Source organism: Micropterus salmoides, unplaced genomic scaffold (assembly GCF_014851395.1).
Source record: "Micropterus salmoides isolate LMB-PRFRI ecotype aquatic unplaced genomic scaffold, ASM1485139v1 Ms_hic_scaffold_10, whole genome shotgun sequence".
Classification (NCBI taxonomy): Eukaryota; Metazoa; Chordata; class Actinopteri; order Centrarchiformes; family Centrarchidae; genus Micropterus; species Micropterus salmoides.
This window is the reverse complement of record NW_024040041.1, coordinates 32,813,254-32,828,214: the sequence shown is the minus strand read 5'-3', so window position 1 is coordinate 32,828,214 and position 14,961 is coordinate 32,813,254. Positions and strand designations below refer to the sequence as shown.

Sequence of the window (14,961 nt, the reverse complement as noted above, 5' to 3'; positions counted from 1 at the left end):
TGAAGGAAAACAAATGGCAGGAAAAGGAAAACAAAAAACTCCTGAGCTGAGAAAGGAAAATGCAAATGTAAGCCAAGGTAAAGATTATATTAAGCTTATTCGTAACTCTCACAGAGGCAGTGCCACTGACATAGTACCTTATAGATTTTACAGCTGTTCTTGGGCAAAACACCTTTTTGTACAAGGCAGCATTGGAAAGGAACAAACTCCCAGTTGAGATTAAGTTAAGCCGGTCAGGTCGCTGTTTTAATGTGGTGAATGGTTGTTAAATGCTAATTAGATTGAGTTTTCATGCAGTCTTAAGGAATATTTTTTATTGTAGTGCATGTATTTGTGGTTTGTGGTTGTGATTTGTGGTATTTTGTAAGGGTTGATTGTACAGGTACCTTTTAGACATCCGTAGCTTGCCTTGCCATCTTTATGAGAGTACAACGAGGACCACAATTGAAATAAGTTTGCAACTTTCTTGTGTTATCCTCAACAGTTCTGATAAATGTATATTGTCACTGTGTTGGCGTCTTTTTATGCATTTATTTGTCTAACCGTCCAATAAAATCAAATCAAATCATGCTCTGTTGGGTCTTACACTATATAATACGTGTGTTCCTCCATTTGTCCAAATTTCACTTATTTTCTTATTTCTAATAAACCAGACAACAACAAAAACAACAACTACTACTTCTTGGTAGCTATTGAAAATAGTGACGAAAGACTAGTGTTACAATTATTGATTATTTCACAGCAGTGGCGGTTCTAGACCAATTGTATTGAGGGGGCCAGGCTGGGGCCAGTTGTTTTGTCAGAGGGGCCCATTCAATCTGGGACAAAAGAGACAAAGGCAAAGTTCAAGCTTTCAAAATATTTTGTTTAGTATATAATGTAATGTTTTAGTATGTTTCTGTAACTTACAGGTATTTGTTTCAGTAACAGGATCTTTTCCGTAACTTAGTTTTATTAAGTTACATTATTCAAAAAAACAACGTTCCTGTTAACTTTAGATCAAGTTACATTCTTTGATGCAACACTTCTTTGTAAGGCTTAATGAACAGTGTAAGCTCTAGTGTACTAGACATTCTCAGGATCCCAGTTTGTATTTTGCATCCCACTATAACTTTTGCTAGGAAACAAACGTCTCCATGTTAAGTATACACAGAATTAAATACTTGATAGTAGGCCATCATCTGTGCATTATGGACAGGGATACATATTTTGGCAGACTGCATGTCCAGCGTGGTAGAGCCAGTAGGTTACTGGTATCGCTATTTGTGTATGAAAAGTGCTGTCAATGCATTATTAAATTGTTATGATAATAATTTACCCTTTAAGGAGGGGGACTCCATTTCCAGCAATATCCAAAGGCTATCTGTGCAATGGAAACATGGATTACAAGGCCAAAATATTGTCCACAATGCTGCAGTCAGTTTTATTCGTTGCAAGGAAGATATATTTCTATGATTACTGTAGACCAGGGCTGTTCAATTACAGATTCAATTGGGCCAGATTTTAAAACCAGGACAGAGATGGGGTGGAAATCTTCTCAGAAATTGGGATCATTAGGATTTTATTGACACACTTTTAATCCTTATTGGTTCAGTTCTTTGTCAATGTCGTATTTATTACTAAATAATTGCATATATTATTTTAAAAAATAATTTAACATTATATTATTAACTAAATGTTGTTTCTAGAGCAGCAACAGGACTAATATCTCACTAGATTAGAATATTGGCTGGAGGTTGCTTTGGGCGAGATGTGGCCTGCGGGCCGCCAATTCAATAGGGCTGGTGCCATAGGGGGGTCCAAGGTCTGTGTTCCAGGGGCACTGGCCCCTGTTGGCTCCCCCCCAAAACCGCCACAGTTTCACAGTGTGTAAACCACTGGTTCCCAAATGTTTTCTGCTATAACCTGAAAGAGAAATCTGGTGTCTCCCTGGGACCCAAATTTACAAATTTACAAACTATGGACAAAGGGCAAAACAAACTATGTATATAAAATGTATTTATGAATTGGTTTTTCAGGCATGCTAGAGTTGGATAGCCAGATTCACACAAGCATGTTGTGTCAAATTGAATCAACACATCTCGAAGGATTCTTCTTTGCAAAGAAAAACAAAATATTTTGACTTTCCCAGATACAGGGAATGTTTTGTTTGGAGATACCTGTCCAAATTATTCATTTTAAAACCAAACCCTCATTACTGAGCACTTCTCCACATATTACACAATATTGACGCCCAGTTAAAATGGGCCTGCGACTCATTTTGGGTCCCGAAACTAAGTTTGGGAAACATGGATTTAAACAAGTATTATCCTGAAGGTCTACAGGCTATGAAAGAGGCTCCATGTTACAGAGTGGATCCACTTTGTACTAATATGAACTTGTATTGGACTATTGTAGGTCAAAGACTTGTCGGCATGTCATGTCTCCTGTTAATGAAAAGGTTAATGTGTTAGATAGTGACTAATGTCTTATGCTTTATCTAATCTTTTTAGACAAACATTTTACTGGCCGAATGGTTCTGTAGTTTACGTGTTATTTTTATTTGTTTTTATTTTATTTTTTACTGTAAAGCACTTTGTGACCCCTCTTGTCTGTGAAATGTGCGATATAAATAAAGTGTACTTACTTACTTAATAATGATTTGTGTGAAAACTGTCTTTTCAAATCATACACCAATATATTCGGTAACTACATAGAGGGCTTAAGCTTCAAAACACCTCTACCAACCGTCTACCAACCGGGTGTTTTCACGATGACTACGTCCACTTCTTATATACAGTTTCGTTTCAAAACTCCGGAAGGTGTTTTAGTGAAGACGGGACAAAACGGAGGATTTTAGAAACGATGACGCAGCCGCTCACGCTCGGCTCTCTGATTGGGTCGTAGAAGTCATGCAAAGCAGAAACACGATGCTACTGACCGGGTTTCTGACATGGTATTTTTATTAAAATATTATGTACCGTGCAAATAACACTTATCTGCCTACACTTGTACTGTGCATGTCGCCGCATTTACTTTGCAACGACTCTCAACTTATTAAGTCTGTGTGTGTGTGCTTCTCTCTGCATCTGGCTGCAACATAAAAACCTGAGCAAATGTGTGTTAGGCAGAGATGGAGGTCAGTCTAGGGGTGCTTCTCAATTCCTTTATTTGTGTTTTTCTCGCTACTCGCTCGAACCGGAAGTTGTTCTGCTCCGTCATCTTGCAGACTGTCCCAAAGCTCTTTTTTGTGCTCCGAGGATCGTGGAGCGATCTGTGAAGAGCAACAGACAACAAGTACAATTCACTAGAGCGCAAATTATAGGAACTGGTGTTACTTGACGTACAATGTATGTGCAAAGATAAGAATTTGTACATTTGGACTTGCTTGATCTGCTCACCCTGCATCGTAAAAATGCTCGGAAGAATCTCACAATTTTCTTAGATTTTGAAAAAAACACAAGCTTAGTTTTCTTAACATTCAAAACTATCTTTAGCTGATACAGTTGTACTTAAACAACCTTAAAAGCAGTTTGTAACTACGAAAAAGCTTGACTGATAATAGCAGCACCGCAATAAATAACGGTGTCATCAGCATAGAAATGGAAATGAGACTGTGGGAAGTCTTGACCGAAGTTATCAATATAAATAGTGATAAAATTGGACCCAAGACTGACACTTGTGGTATAGATACATTCATTGTTGCTGATTTGAGGCAATATAACCACACTGAGTTCTATCCACTAAATAATTGGTAAACCAGCAAACAGTATGGTCAGAAAAAACAATATAGAAACAATATTGGTTAATCTAATAAAGCATACCTGGCCAATAAAAACTGATTCCAAAAAGTAGACACAGCAGCAGCAGTGCAATGCCCCGGGCCATAGAAAGTGTTACTTTTGTTTGTTGGTAAAGAAGGGCGTGAGCAGCCTGTCCAGGCGGTCTATCCACTGATAAAATCCTCCACTGATGACAAGACACAGTTAATAGAGTCGCACGATGGAGGTCAGAGTGTTGGTTTGTGGCGTCGTGCTCGTGGTCTTAGCGGTTACAGGTGAGTGCTGTAAAATTTTATCTTAGTTGATCCCCTGATTTGTTTTTGTGTTCATAATGAAAAGAAATCTAGATAGAAGAAACTGACTCTTCTGTTTTTGTGTAATTATCTACTCACAGCCAGTTCAGACACTTGCAACATGCAGAAATATTTGACTGAACTTGAAAACAAGAACAGGCATTTTCACGCTCTGTGTGTTGACAGGAGACTGATACAAAGTTTTATTAGATTAATAAATTAAGAAATGCATCTGTGTCAATTTTTTGTAGTAAAACAATTTCTTGAGTTTATTTAAATAATCAATAAGTGAATTAAAGTTGATGACTTGAGTGTCTCAGGCTACATCCACGCTACTACGTTTTTGTTTAAAAACAGAGTTTTAAAATGAATACGTTCTCTGTCCACAGCAGCGTTTTAGCTGCGTATCAGAATTGATCTCCGTTTATATTAAAACAACGCAAGTTGCAGAAGGTTTGGCGAAAGAAGAAAATAATGCAGACGAAGAAGCACACCAGAGATTTCTTTGCATGGATCGACAACGAGGTGGAACTGTTACTGAATGTAGTCCAAAGCGACTGTGGCGGCTGAAAGACTGGGAGTCGTCGCAAAGTAAATACGGAGACATAAACAGTACAAGTGTAGAAGTGTTATTTACACAGTATAAAATATTTTAATAAAACACCAAAGCTAGAACTCTGTCAGTAGCATCGTGTTTCTGCTTTGCATGACTGATTAGAGCCAATCAGGAAGCCAAACTTGAGTGTCTGTATAATCATTTTTACTGTCCTCTGTTTTCGCCTGTCCACACTAAAACACTACCCTGGAGCTTAAAAACAAAGACGGGGTCGGAAGCATTTTCAGACTTCTCTGTTTTAGTCTGGATGGGAGGTGGAAACATAGCAGAATTCTGCATTTAAAAGATACAGATGGGGCCTCAGGAACACAGGAGGAACCGGTTGCTTTTGTTCTCAGAAATCTAAATATGTCTGTCAAAACCATCTTAGTTTCATGTAGATTATCATCACTGCACAATCAAACAAATAGTTTCCTGTGACTAAATGTATTGTTCTTTGTCTCTCCTGCAGGAAGCAATGCGCAGTCAGATGGTGAGTTATATCCTCATTCTTTCTTTTGTTCATTGGATTTCTGTTTTCTTCTGAGTTTAAAGCAGTCATCCTCAACATTAATCCACTGCAGGTTTGAAAAGCAGCTTTTAGTTGCATTTTAGAAGCTCCATTAGAGTCAAATACTGTCTCTCCACAGATATTAGTTAAATTGTGATGAAGTGTGGTTCAAACATTCATGTTTCCCTCAGGAAGTAACTTTGGTGATCCTCTGACTTTTCATCCAGCTTCCTGTCCAAAACGTCCAAAAACTGAATTTTACATCAGCTCCTGCTGTGCTTCCAGCAGCATGCTAACATGCTAACAAGCTTCTTTATATTTTTATCTTTCAAAGTTACTTTCACAAGGTCAGAAAATAAAACACACAGATCGTAAAAAAAACATCAGGTTTAAATATAAAATAGATAAAAGTAAAATTCAGAAATAATTCAAATACAGTTTGAAGAAACTAAAAGTAAAGTCAAGTAAAATCAGGAAAGGCTTTCAGATAGAAGTGTGTTTAAAGAAGAGACTCACAGAGTTCACTGACTCAGCCGACTGAATGCAAACACTGGGTCCCCTTTAGTTATCAGCCTCTGGACCCAACAGCAGACCTCTGCCTGGGGATCTCAGAGTTTGTCCTGGTACATAGCTGCATGACCTAGAAGGTCAGAGAAACAGCAGGGAGAGAGGCTTACAAGTACTTAATAAAAACTGAAAGTCTTAGAACACTGTGGGAGCCAATGTAATAAAACTAAAACAGGAGCAATGTGATCACGTTCCTTGGTTCTGGTCCTCGTGCCTGGCAGCTGAGTTCAGGACAGTCTGGAGTCTATGGGGGTATTTATTTTTATTTTTCAATATTATTTGTGTGAACAGATGAGCGATGTGTGTGTAAATTTGTAATCTGTAAATATAAAACACTTTGAACAAACACATAATGAAGATTTGTAAACTCACAAAAATATTTTGCAAATAGAAAACAGATCTGCAAAAACAGAAACAAATTCCACAAATAATAAAAATATCTTTGAATATATATAATAGTTTACAAAAAACTGAACCACATTTGTTAATATCTTCCTAACATTTACAGCTTTCAAATTCCTTGTAAATTCAGTACAGTCCACTAACACACATAGCTCACACCTCACAACTTTTAGCAAACATTCGGCTCATAGTCTTGGTTTTTCGTTTTGCTAAACACCATTATTAGCTAGAGCCTGTGGTATTTTCAAACTGCTGAAATTAGCCTAGCGGCTGGCGTACTTTCCCTGTGCTCATAGCTTAAAACATTATATAATTAAACGATTTCTTACTCACCACTGGTTTGAATCGCTGCCTCTCCCGACACAACAACACGGTTGAATTTCAGTCTGCATTCACATTTTGTTGAAACAGCTGCTGATATTTCCTTTGCGATAGCAACAAGCCATGCACATTCAGGCACTTCGGAGGCCGTTTTACTTTGAAAAATGGAAATGACGTCATCAACGGGCGTCATCAGCGGGCGTCCGCAGGCATCATCACGTGGTCTCCGAAAACAGCAAACGTCACAAGTCGATTTTCTTTCCAACCGGCGGAAACTTTGTTTCTAAACTACGTGTGTGAGGAACTGTGATCGACAAATACAGGCGGGACACACAAATGCCTGTTTGAAAGTGACAAATGTTGGGAAGATCTTCACAAATGTGGTTAATTTATTTGTAAACTATGAAATATATTCACAGACATTTTTATTATTTGTTTAATTTGTTTGTGTGTTTGCAGATCTGTTTTCTATTTGCAAAATAATTTTGTGAGCAGCAGGTAAAACTGTTGCAGTAATCTAGGTGTGGTGAGTTGAATTTGAAAGTTAACAAAGATCATATTTTTGATATATTTCTAAGATGATAAAAACATGATTGCACAAGCTTTGTGGTTGGTCCATCCATCCATCTTCATCCGCTTATCCGGGGTCGGGTCGCGGGGGCAGCAGCTCCAGCATCAGGGGTCTTTGTGAACCAGTCTGGACCCTCACCTGGAACCACTTTGCCTTGGGAGACCCTACCAGGAGCACTAGGCTCCAGACAACACAGCCTCCAGGTTCACCGGGGCACGCAAACCTCTCCACAACGATAAGGTGATGGTTCCCGGAGAGGAGCTTTGTGGTGTGCTGCTCAAACTTAAATCACCGTATAACAGATGCCAATATTCTTTGAAACAGGCTTGATCCACTATGGAATCAGCAGATGGCAGTATTTGCTTTGCCAATGACAAGGATCTCTGTTTTGTCTGAGTACAGCTGCAGGAAATTATTTGACTTCACAAAGGTAGACAGAGAGTGAACTCTCTCTCTGTCTGTGAATGTTCAACTTGTATTTGTTCATCTTTTGGTTTGTTGTTGTGAGATCATTGAAAATGGAGATCCTTCCTTTGTTTGTAGGGAACTTTTCTTGAATCTTGATCTGGGCAGGACCTGCAGGGATGGACAAAAATACATCAAAATGTGTTTTAAAATTACATACCAAATTACCCAACTTTTCTGATCTCAACAGTCTGGGCAAAATACTGAGCAGGTTTGACTTGAGAGTAAGACGAGAGGATCATGATCTCAACATACTGTAGAGAAATTTTATTATAAATATTTTTGAACTTTGAACAGAGTCAGGCTAGCTGATTTCCACTGCCTCCAGTCTTTATGCTAAGCTAAGCTAATTGCCCCCCAGCTCTATTTTCACACACAGATCTGAGCTTGATGTTCATCTGAACAGCTCATTCACAGTGAAGAAATGGATTTCACAGTCAAACTGAGCTTCATAAATCTTTGAGGTGATTTCTCTCTACCTCGTTCAAATTATTCTTTGTCATTTCTGGTCTGTAAACTCTTTAGATCAAAATAAGAGTTTGATGGTGTCCCTGCTGCACACTGATACACATCAAATGTTTGCGAGGGGAAGCAGGGCTTTGAGCTAAATGTTAATGTTAGCATGTTTATCATGTTCACCATCTTACTTTAGACTGTTAGCATGCTAACTGTTCTGAATTCCCATATTCCACCAGCAGGTGGCATTGTTGCATAATGTATGGTAATTGTATGGAAATTCGTTCAGACTGTGAGTAAGGAAACTAAGGGGTCCTTTACGTGTGCCGCTGCCGTAATTGTTCATCTGACTTGGACTGTCGGCATCTGAACTGAACAGCATGTGTGTGAATGCACAAATGTAAGTTGGCTAATGCGTAATTAGTTATGTTTATTATTGTTGCCTAGCCTGCGTACCATGTTATGATGGTTTGTTAATTCAGGTTTAGCTGTGGACCAGTCATTGGTCATTTATCACCGCTATGCAGGCCTGATCGGCGGCCATCATCCTGGTCAAAAACCACCGCTTCCCGACGTAGGATCCTGAAGGAGGCTGTGCTCAGACGCTCCGGAGGCCGTCTCTACCCTAGGTAGCCCCTCTCTCAGGTCTGTGACTGCTACAACTGTCTCCACCTGCTGGCATGTAAAGCCGTCTGCTCCCAGCGCTGTTCCAAAGACTTCTATTCCTGTCATCATCACGCATAGACCAGTAAACCGAAATGTGCACATCCCACACAGAAATATTAGTAATCTCTTAAGGATTAGGACAACTGCACCAACTCCAGCACCCAGAACAAACTAATTTAAAATGGCTCTCTTCAGTGTGAGATCACTTTCAAGTAAGACTTTTATCTTTACCAATAAGGTGGTGTCAATCAGAGCCTCTATTATCCCCACTGCCTCTTACTCAGAGGTTCCTCACCAGCAACAACAGAGTTTTAACCAGTTTTATCCCATCGACTTGTCTGAGCTTTTAAAAACAGTATCACAAATGAGAGTGTCCTCCAGCCCACTTGATGTAATACCTACAAAATTTTTACTGAAAGTAATAGATTCTGTTGGGCCCCATTTGATCTCTGTTTTCAACAGCTCCCTATCTACTGGTTGTGTCCCTGATTATTTTAAAACGGCTTGCGTGAACCCACTTTTAAAGAAACCTGGTTTAGATCCCTCCCTCCCACATAATTTTAGACCAATTTCAAAACTGCCTTTTATTGCAAAGATTTTAGAAAGTATTGTGTCCAAACAGCTGCTCACTGTACTGGAAAATAATAAAACAAAATATTTGAAAAGTTTCAGTCTGGTTTCAGGAAGTACCACAGCACTGAGACTGCCCTGCTTAAAGTCACCAATGACCTTTTAATGTCTGCTGATGAAGGTATGTGTTGAGTCCTGGTACTCCTGGACCTTAGCGCTGCTTTTGACACCATTGATCACAACATCATGTTAGACAGACTGAGGCACTGGGTGGGGATCTCTGGTACTGCCCTAGAATGGTTTTCATCCTACCTGTCAAATAGGAAGTTTTGTGTGTCTGTAAACAACTATGTCTCTTCGTTCTGTCCAGTTAAATATGGTGTGCCTCGGGGGTCGGTTTTACGACCCATTTTGTTTTGCTTGTATCTGCTTCCCCTTGGACATATTATCCATAAACATGGCATTTCTTTTCATATTTATGCTGATGACGCACAAATATACTTGCCCGTCAGATCCACAGACCCTGGAATGCTGAGTTCACTTAACAACTGCCTTTGTGAAGTTAAAAAATGGATGTCAAATAATTTCCTCCAGCTGAACTCAGACAAAACAGAAATCCTGGTCATCGGGTCCCAGCAGATGGCAAATCAAATACTGCCATCTGCTGGTTCCCTAGTAAATCACATTAAGCCTGTTGCAAAGAACCTTGGTGTTTGGTTTGATAGTAATTTAAATTTCGAGCAGCACACCACAAAGCTTGTTCAATCATGATTTTATCAACTTAGAAATATAGCAAAAATTCAATCTATGTTAACTTTTAAGGACACCGAGACCATTTTACACGCCTTCATCTCATCACGCCTGGATTATTGCAACAGCCTTTTCACCTGTTTAACCCAAAAATCTATTGATCGACTCCAGACTGTCCAGAACTCAGCTGCCAGGCTTTTAACCAGAACAAAGAAATATGACCACATTACTCCTATTTTAGCTTCATTACACTGGCTCCCAGTATGTTTTAGAATTGACTTTAAAATTCTATTGATCACTTTTAAAGCTCTTCATGGCCTCTCGCCTTGTTATATTTCTGACCTTTTAGTCCCATACACACCAGCACGTACCTTGAGATCCTCGGGCAGAGGTCTGTTGTCTGTTCCAGAGTCTCGACTGAAAACTAAAGGGGACAGAGCGTTTGCTGTCAGGGCCCCGAGGCTCTGGAACAGTCTGCCCGAGGAAATCAGGTCGGCTGAGTCAGTGAACTCTTTTAAGTCCCTTCTTAAAACATACTTTTATAGGAGAGCCTTTCCCGATCTTATTTGACTTTATTTTATTTTATTCTATTTTACTTAATTTATATTTATCTTAAACGTGTATTTTGGTCTTTTCAATGTTTTCTTGCATGTATTGTTGTCTTTGCACTTGTTGAAGCACTTTGTAACTTGTTTTTGAAAAGTGCTCTACAAATAAAGATGATTATTATTATTATAAATGATTAGGATGCCACAATGTTAATGTTAATGCTGAACTGCTAATGCTAGCTTAGATATGTTGATATCTTTATATCAAGCTTATTACTCAAGCACATACATGCTAATATCTTTAAGTTGATAACATGTTGTGTACTGATTAATTTATTTGTTGTGTATTGATTTATAATTCCAGAGACCATCTGACTGTTCAAGTTTAAGTCATTGTGTACCTTCTTTAATACTAACATCAGCTAATTAGTAGTAAACACAGAGTACAGCTGATGCTGACGGGAATGTCTGTAGTTCTGCAGGTTTTATGTCATAAAGCAAAGCGTTGGACACATTAACATGTTGACCTGATGGTCGCGCTATGTATGATGGTAAGTCAGAGGAACAACAAAGTTATTACATTTCATCCTGAGGGGAAGATGAAGGTCTGTACAAACTTTCATGTCCGTCTATTCCATAGTTGTTGAGACATCCAGACCAAAGAGCTGGACAGACAGACTGACAGGATCATCTTTAGAGCCGAGCTCATGCTGGATTAAACAAATCCACACAGATGATGGCACCCAGAGAGAAACAATACTGTGAACAAACCAGACCCAAAAACATGAATATACATCAATTCTGATTGTTTCCCTCCAGTTTGTGGCACTGCGCTGCTCAACACCAGGATCGTAGGAGGGGCGGATGCTCCTGCAGGGTCGTGGCCCTGGCAGGTCAGTCTGCAGACCAACGGAGATCATTTCTGTGGAGGCTCCCTGATCAACAACCAGTGGGTCCTGACTGCTGCTCACTGTGTCTCCAGGTGAGCTTCGATCCTGTCACATGACTTCACCTGTGCAAGCTTAGCAACAGAGAATGCAATGAGGGTGCCTCAGTAACCCACATTAAAACCACACTGCATGTTTTTCTTTATGCTGTTAGCAATAATCAGACACCATTAAAGTTGTAATAAATACATGAAATATGTACTGCCCTACAAAGTCTAAGTGCAGTAACTACGCAAACACTGAAACTGGGAAAAATGCCTTTAAAGTTTTGAGACTAGCCTGTCAAACATGTTGTGGTTAGATCGGTGGTAATGCATTCATGTAATACCTACTTAGGAAGACATTTTTTAGAGATAAAAACCAGGACCACTGATGTGCTCTTTGACCCTCAAAAAGTTGGATGACCTTAACCAACTAAAAAAGTGCAGTATCTACAAACCAAATGTGCTCATTCAACTTTCTTGTTCTGTTTCTTACTACATGTTGATTGTTTTTAATAGCTTGGTGGTGTTGGTGTTTCTCTATGGTAAGCTAATATTATCTGGCTTGGTGGTTCTGTGTGAGGGAGTGTTACGATCGGGGCAAACAGTAATACAGTTCCCTTTGGGATTAGGCTACCAAGGCAGACCGCAGTATCCGCGGGGTCAAAGTCGGGAAAACAAAGCCAGCCAGAGCGCAGTAACTTCACTTACTGCGGTTTGCGTTGGTATTAGCTTGGATTTTGTAGTTACTGCAAATTTGACACTCTTGTTTCTCTGAAACGGGGCAAAATTAAAGTAGGAGACTTTGTCACAAGACAGAACAGATGTCATAAAGCCCATTTCAAGTCTTAACTCAATTTTGACCAAATATGTAGTTACTGCGCTTTAGCTTTGTAGGGCAGCGTACATACATGATACATATTGCTCCACAAGAGAAATTACAGCAAGTTTTGAGCTTTAATTCAGGTTGTCTTTTCTGCTTCGCAGCACCTCACCCGGTCTCACCGTTCACCTCGGTCTTGACACCCTAGACTTGCCGAATACAAACGGGATGTCCCGGACTGTGTCCCAGATCATCCAGCATCCCAACTATAACACCACCACGAACGATAACGACATAGCCTTGCTGAAGCTGTCCTCACCTGTTAACTTCACCGACTACATCAGACCCGTGTGTCTGGCGGTGGACGGCAGCGTCTTTAACGCCGGGACGACCTGCTGGGTCACCGGATGGGGGAGAATCCAAACTGGGAGTGAGAATTTAAATTTATTCGACAGTTATTTTAAAATGTTTTGTTTGTATTGTTGTGTTTTGCAAAAAGTCCAAGTAAACCTGCAGAAATGCTAAATCACTTTTGGTACTTTTATACTTCTAAGCTTTTACTGAAGTAAAATCTTAAATGAAGGACATTTGCTAAAGTAATGGAAGTAATGGATTCTTTGCTGAGCCCGCTGCCACAGAGACCCTGCTGTAGATCAGAGGCAGAAAATGGATGGATGGATATTTTCTTTTACAATTGCACAATTGTTTTGTACTGATGATTTAAACAGGAGAGTTTTATGTCCATCGAAGACTTAAAGTGCTCAGCTGTGACTCACCAAACATCGTCTATGTGAAAGATGAATGGGATCTTTCCTGCAGGAACCAGGGCTGCATGAAATGGTTCCCACTGAACCTGTTCTGGTATCATGTGCTGAAAGAAGCAGTCCAAAGTGATCCTGCACTGGTGTAGCTACAATGGTTCAAAAGTCCTGACTTTGTGCATGTTTGATCAAAGAAAGTAGTGACTCGATGGTTTACACATTGGACTGACGTCTTACGGTCCTGTGGGCCCAAATCCTTTTGTCTTGTGTCTTAGCTTGACAAACTTTAACACAGAGGACAAGAGGGAAGGACTGCTGGACCACAACAAGATGTGAGCCACACACTGTTGACACAAAGAATAGATACAGACTCAACATTAATGTCTCTTTCATTTTTCAGTTCCACTTCCTTCCCCAAAGAGGCTGCAGGAGGTGAGCGTTCCCATCGTGTCCAACAGTGATTGTAACGTTACCTACCGTGGTAAAATCACAAACAACATGATCTGTGCTGGTGTGACTCAGGGAGGAAAGGACTCCTGCCAGGTGAGTCTGTCTGCAAAACACTCCTCCATCAACTGATAACACACATGTTTAAATCTGCACTAATCAATAGATCTGACTGGTGAATAAAAAGGACAGTATTTCCCTCTGAGAGCAGAAGTATGAAGTATAACCGACCTGTCTGACGTCTGCAGGGGGATTCAGGCGGCCCGCTGGTGACTAAAAACGGCTCTGTCTGGGTCCAGGCTGGAGTGGTGAGTTTTGGAGAAGGCTGTGCCCTGCCTAATGTCCCAGGAGTCTACACCCGAGTGTCCCAGTATCAGTCCTGGATCAACAGCCAGATCAGCACCAACCACCTGGGCTCTGGAGCCGCTCACCTGGTTCCCCTCTCGGTTCCTCTGCTGCTGTCCATCGTCCCTGTTCTCGTCTCCTTCTCTGTCCTTTCATAGAAAGTTTAATGATGATTTAATTCACTAGGATAGAGTCAAAATCTGTCTCTCTGTTTCGTGGTCTCATATTTTTTTAGCCTTTTGAGATTCATTTACTTTAAAATAAGCAACAAAATAATTTTCACCTGTTTCCAGTTCAGCTTTTTTTGTTACAGGAGTTTTGCAGAAAAGAGTCGACAGAAGAGAAGACAGAGAAACTGGTGTAATGACACTTTATTTAAAAAATGAGGGCTACAACTAACAAATTTTTTCATTGTTGATTAATCAGCTGATTATTTTAATTAAAACATTAATTAATTCATGTTTCTGTCTCTTTCTCTGTTCTCTCTACAACTTGCTGGAGTTTTATGGCCTTCAAAAGAATATAAAGCTGTATGTTATGTTACATTACTTGAAGTGTCTGATTATTACTGATTATTTTCTCAATTAATTGATTCGTTTATTGAGTCCTTTATAACTCCTACAGCCCAATGTACTCAAAAAGATTTGGACCAACAGTGTAAAGCCCAAAGATTCAGTTCCTCATCATGTAAATCCACATCAGAGAAGCTGGAACCAGAAAAAAAGTTTGCTTTAACTTTTTTAAAATGACTAAAATGAATTATGAAAATAGTTATTGATTTATTTTCTAGTGATAAACTAATCTATGACAAATCGTTGTGGTTCTGTTAACTTTGCTGGAAACAGGTGAAATAATTTTAACTTGTTAATTAACAACTGACCCATTTAAATAAATCTATAAAAATGTAATGCTTTTTTTCGACCAGTTAATGGCTCTATTTCCTCATTTTGTATTTAACGATGAATTAATTATTAAAATTATAAAGTGTAATTTCAGAATTTATTTTAAAAGGCTTTTAAATTGAACTTATTGAACAATTTTTCCATCGCACAGTTCAAAATGGCCTTAAATGTCTATGAAGATTCTCAGTCATCCAGGTCATAGTTATCCAACGAAGGTAAAAATCAAGGGCAACTGGACTTGGTTGAAGATACTGGAAGACGTTTCGTCCCTCATCCAAA

General features: G+C 39.5%; 1 protein-coding gene across 1 annotated transcript; it reads left to right on the top strand.

Moving 5' to 3' along the window:
* Positions 1 to 3,911: 3,911 nt before the first annotated feature.
* On the top strand, positions 3,912 to 14,688 carry LOC119896568 (serine protease 27-like). Its single transcript, XM_038710050.1, has 6 exons — positions 3,912 to 4,036; positions 5,122 to 5,142; positions 11,296 to 11,458; positions 12,392 to 12,657; positions 13,389 to 13,531; positions 13,684 to 14,688. The coding sequence occupies exons 1-6, from the start codon at positions 3,982 to 3,984 to the stop codon at positions 13,936 to 13,938; spliced, it is 903 nt and encodes a 300-aa protein (XP_038565978.1). The 5' UTR covers positions 3,912 to 3,981; the 3' UTR covers positions 13,939 to 14,688.
* Positions 14,689 to 14,961: the final 273 nt, after the last annotated feature.

Coding starts and splice junctions, on each gene's coding strand:
- LOC119896568 (XM_038710050.1), top strand. CDS start 3,982: ATGGAGGTCAGAGTGTTGGTTTGTGGCGTCGTGCTCGTGGTCTTAGCG. Junction 11,459..12,391: donor GCTGCTCACTGTGTCTCCAG/GTGAGCTTCGAT, acceptor TCTGCTTCGCAG/CACCTCACCCGGTCTCACCG. Junction 13,532..13,683: donor GAGGAAAGGACTCCTGCCAG/GTGAGTCTGTCT, acceptor TGACGTCTGCAG/GGGGATTCAGGCGGCCCGCT.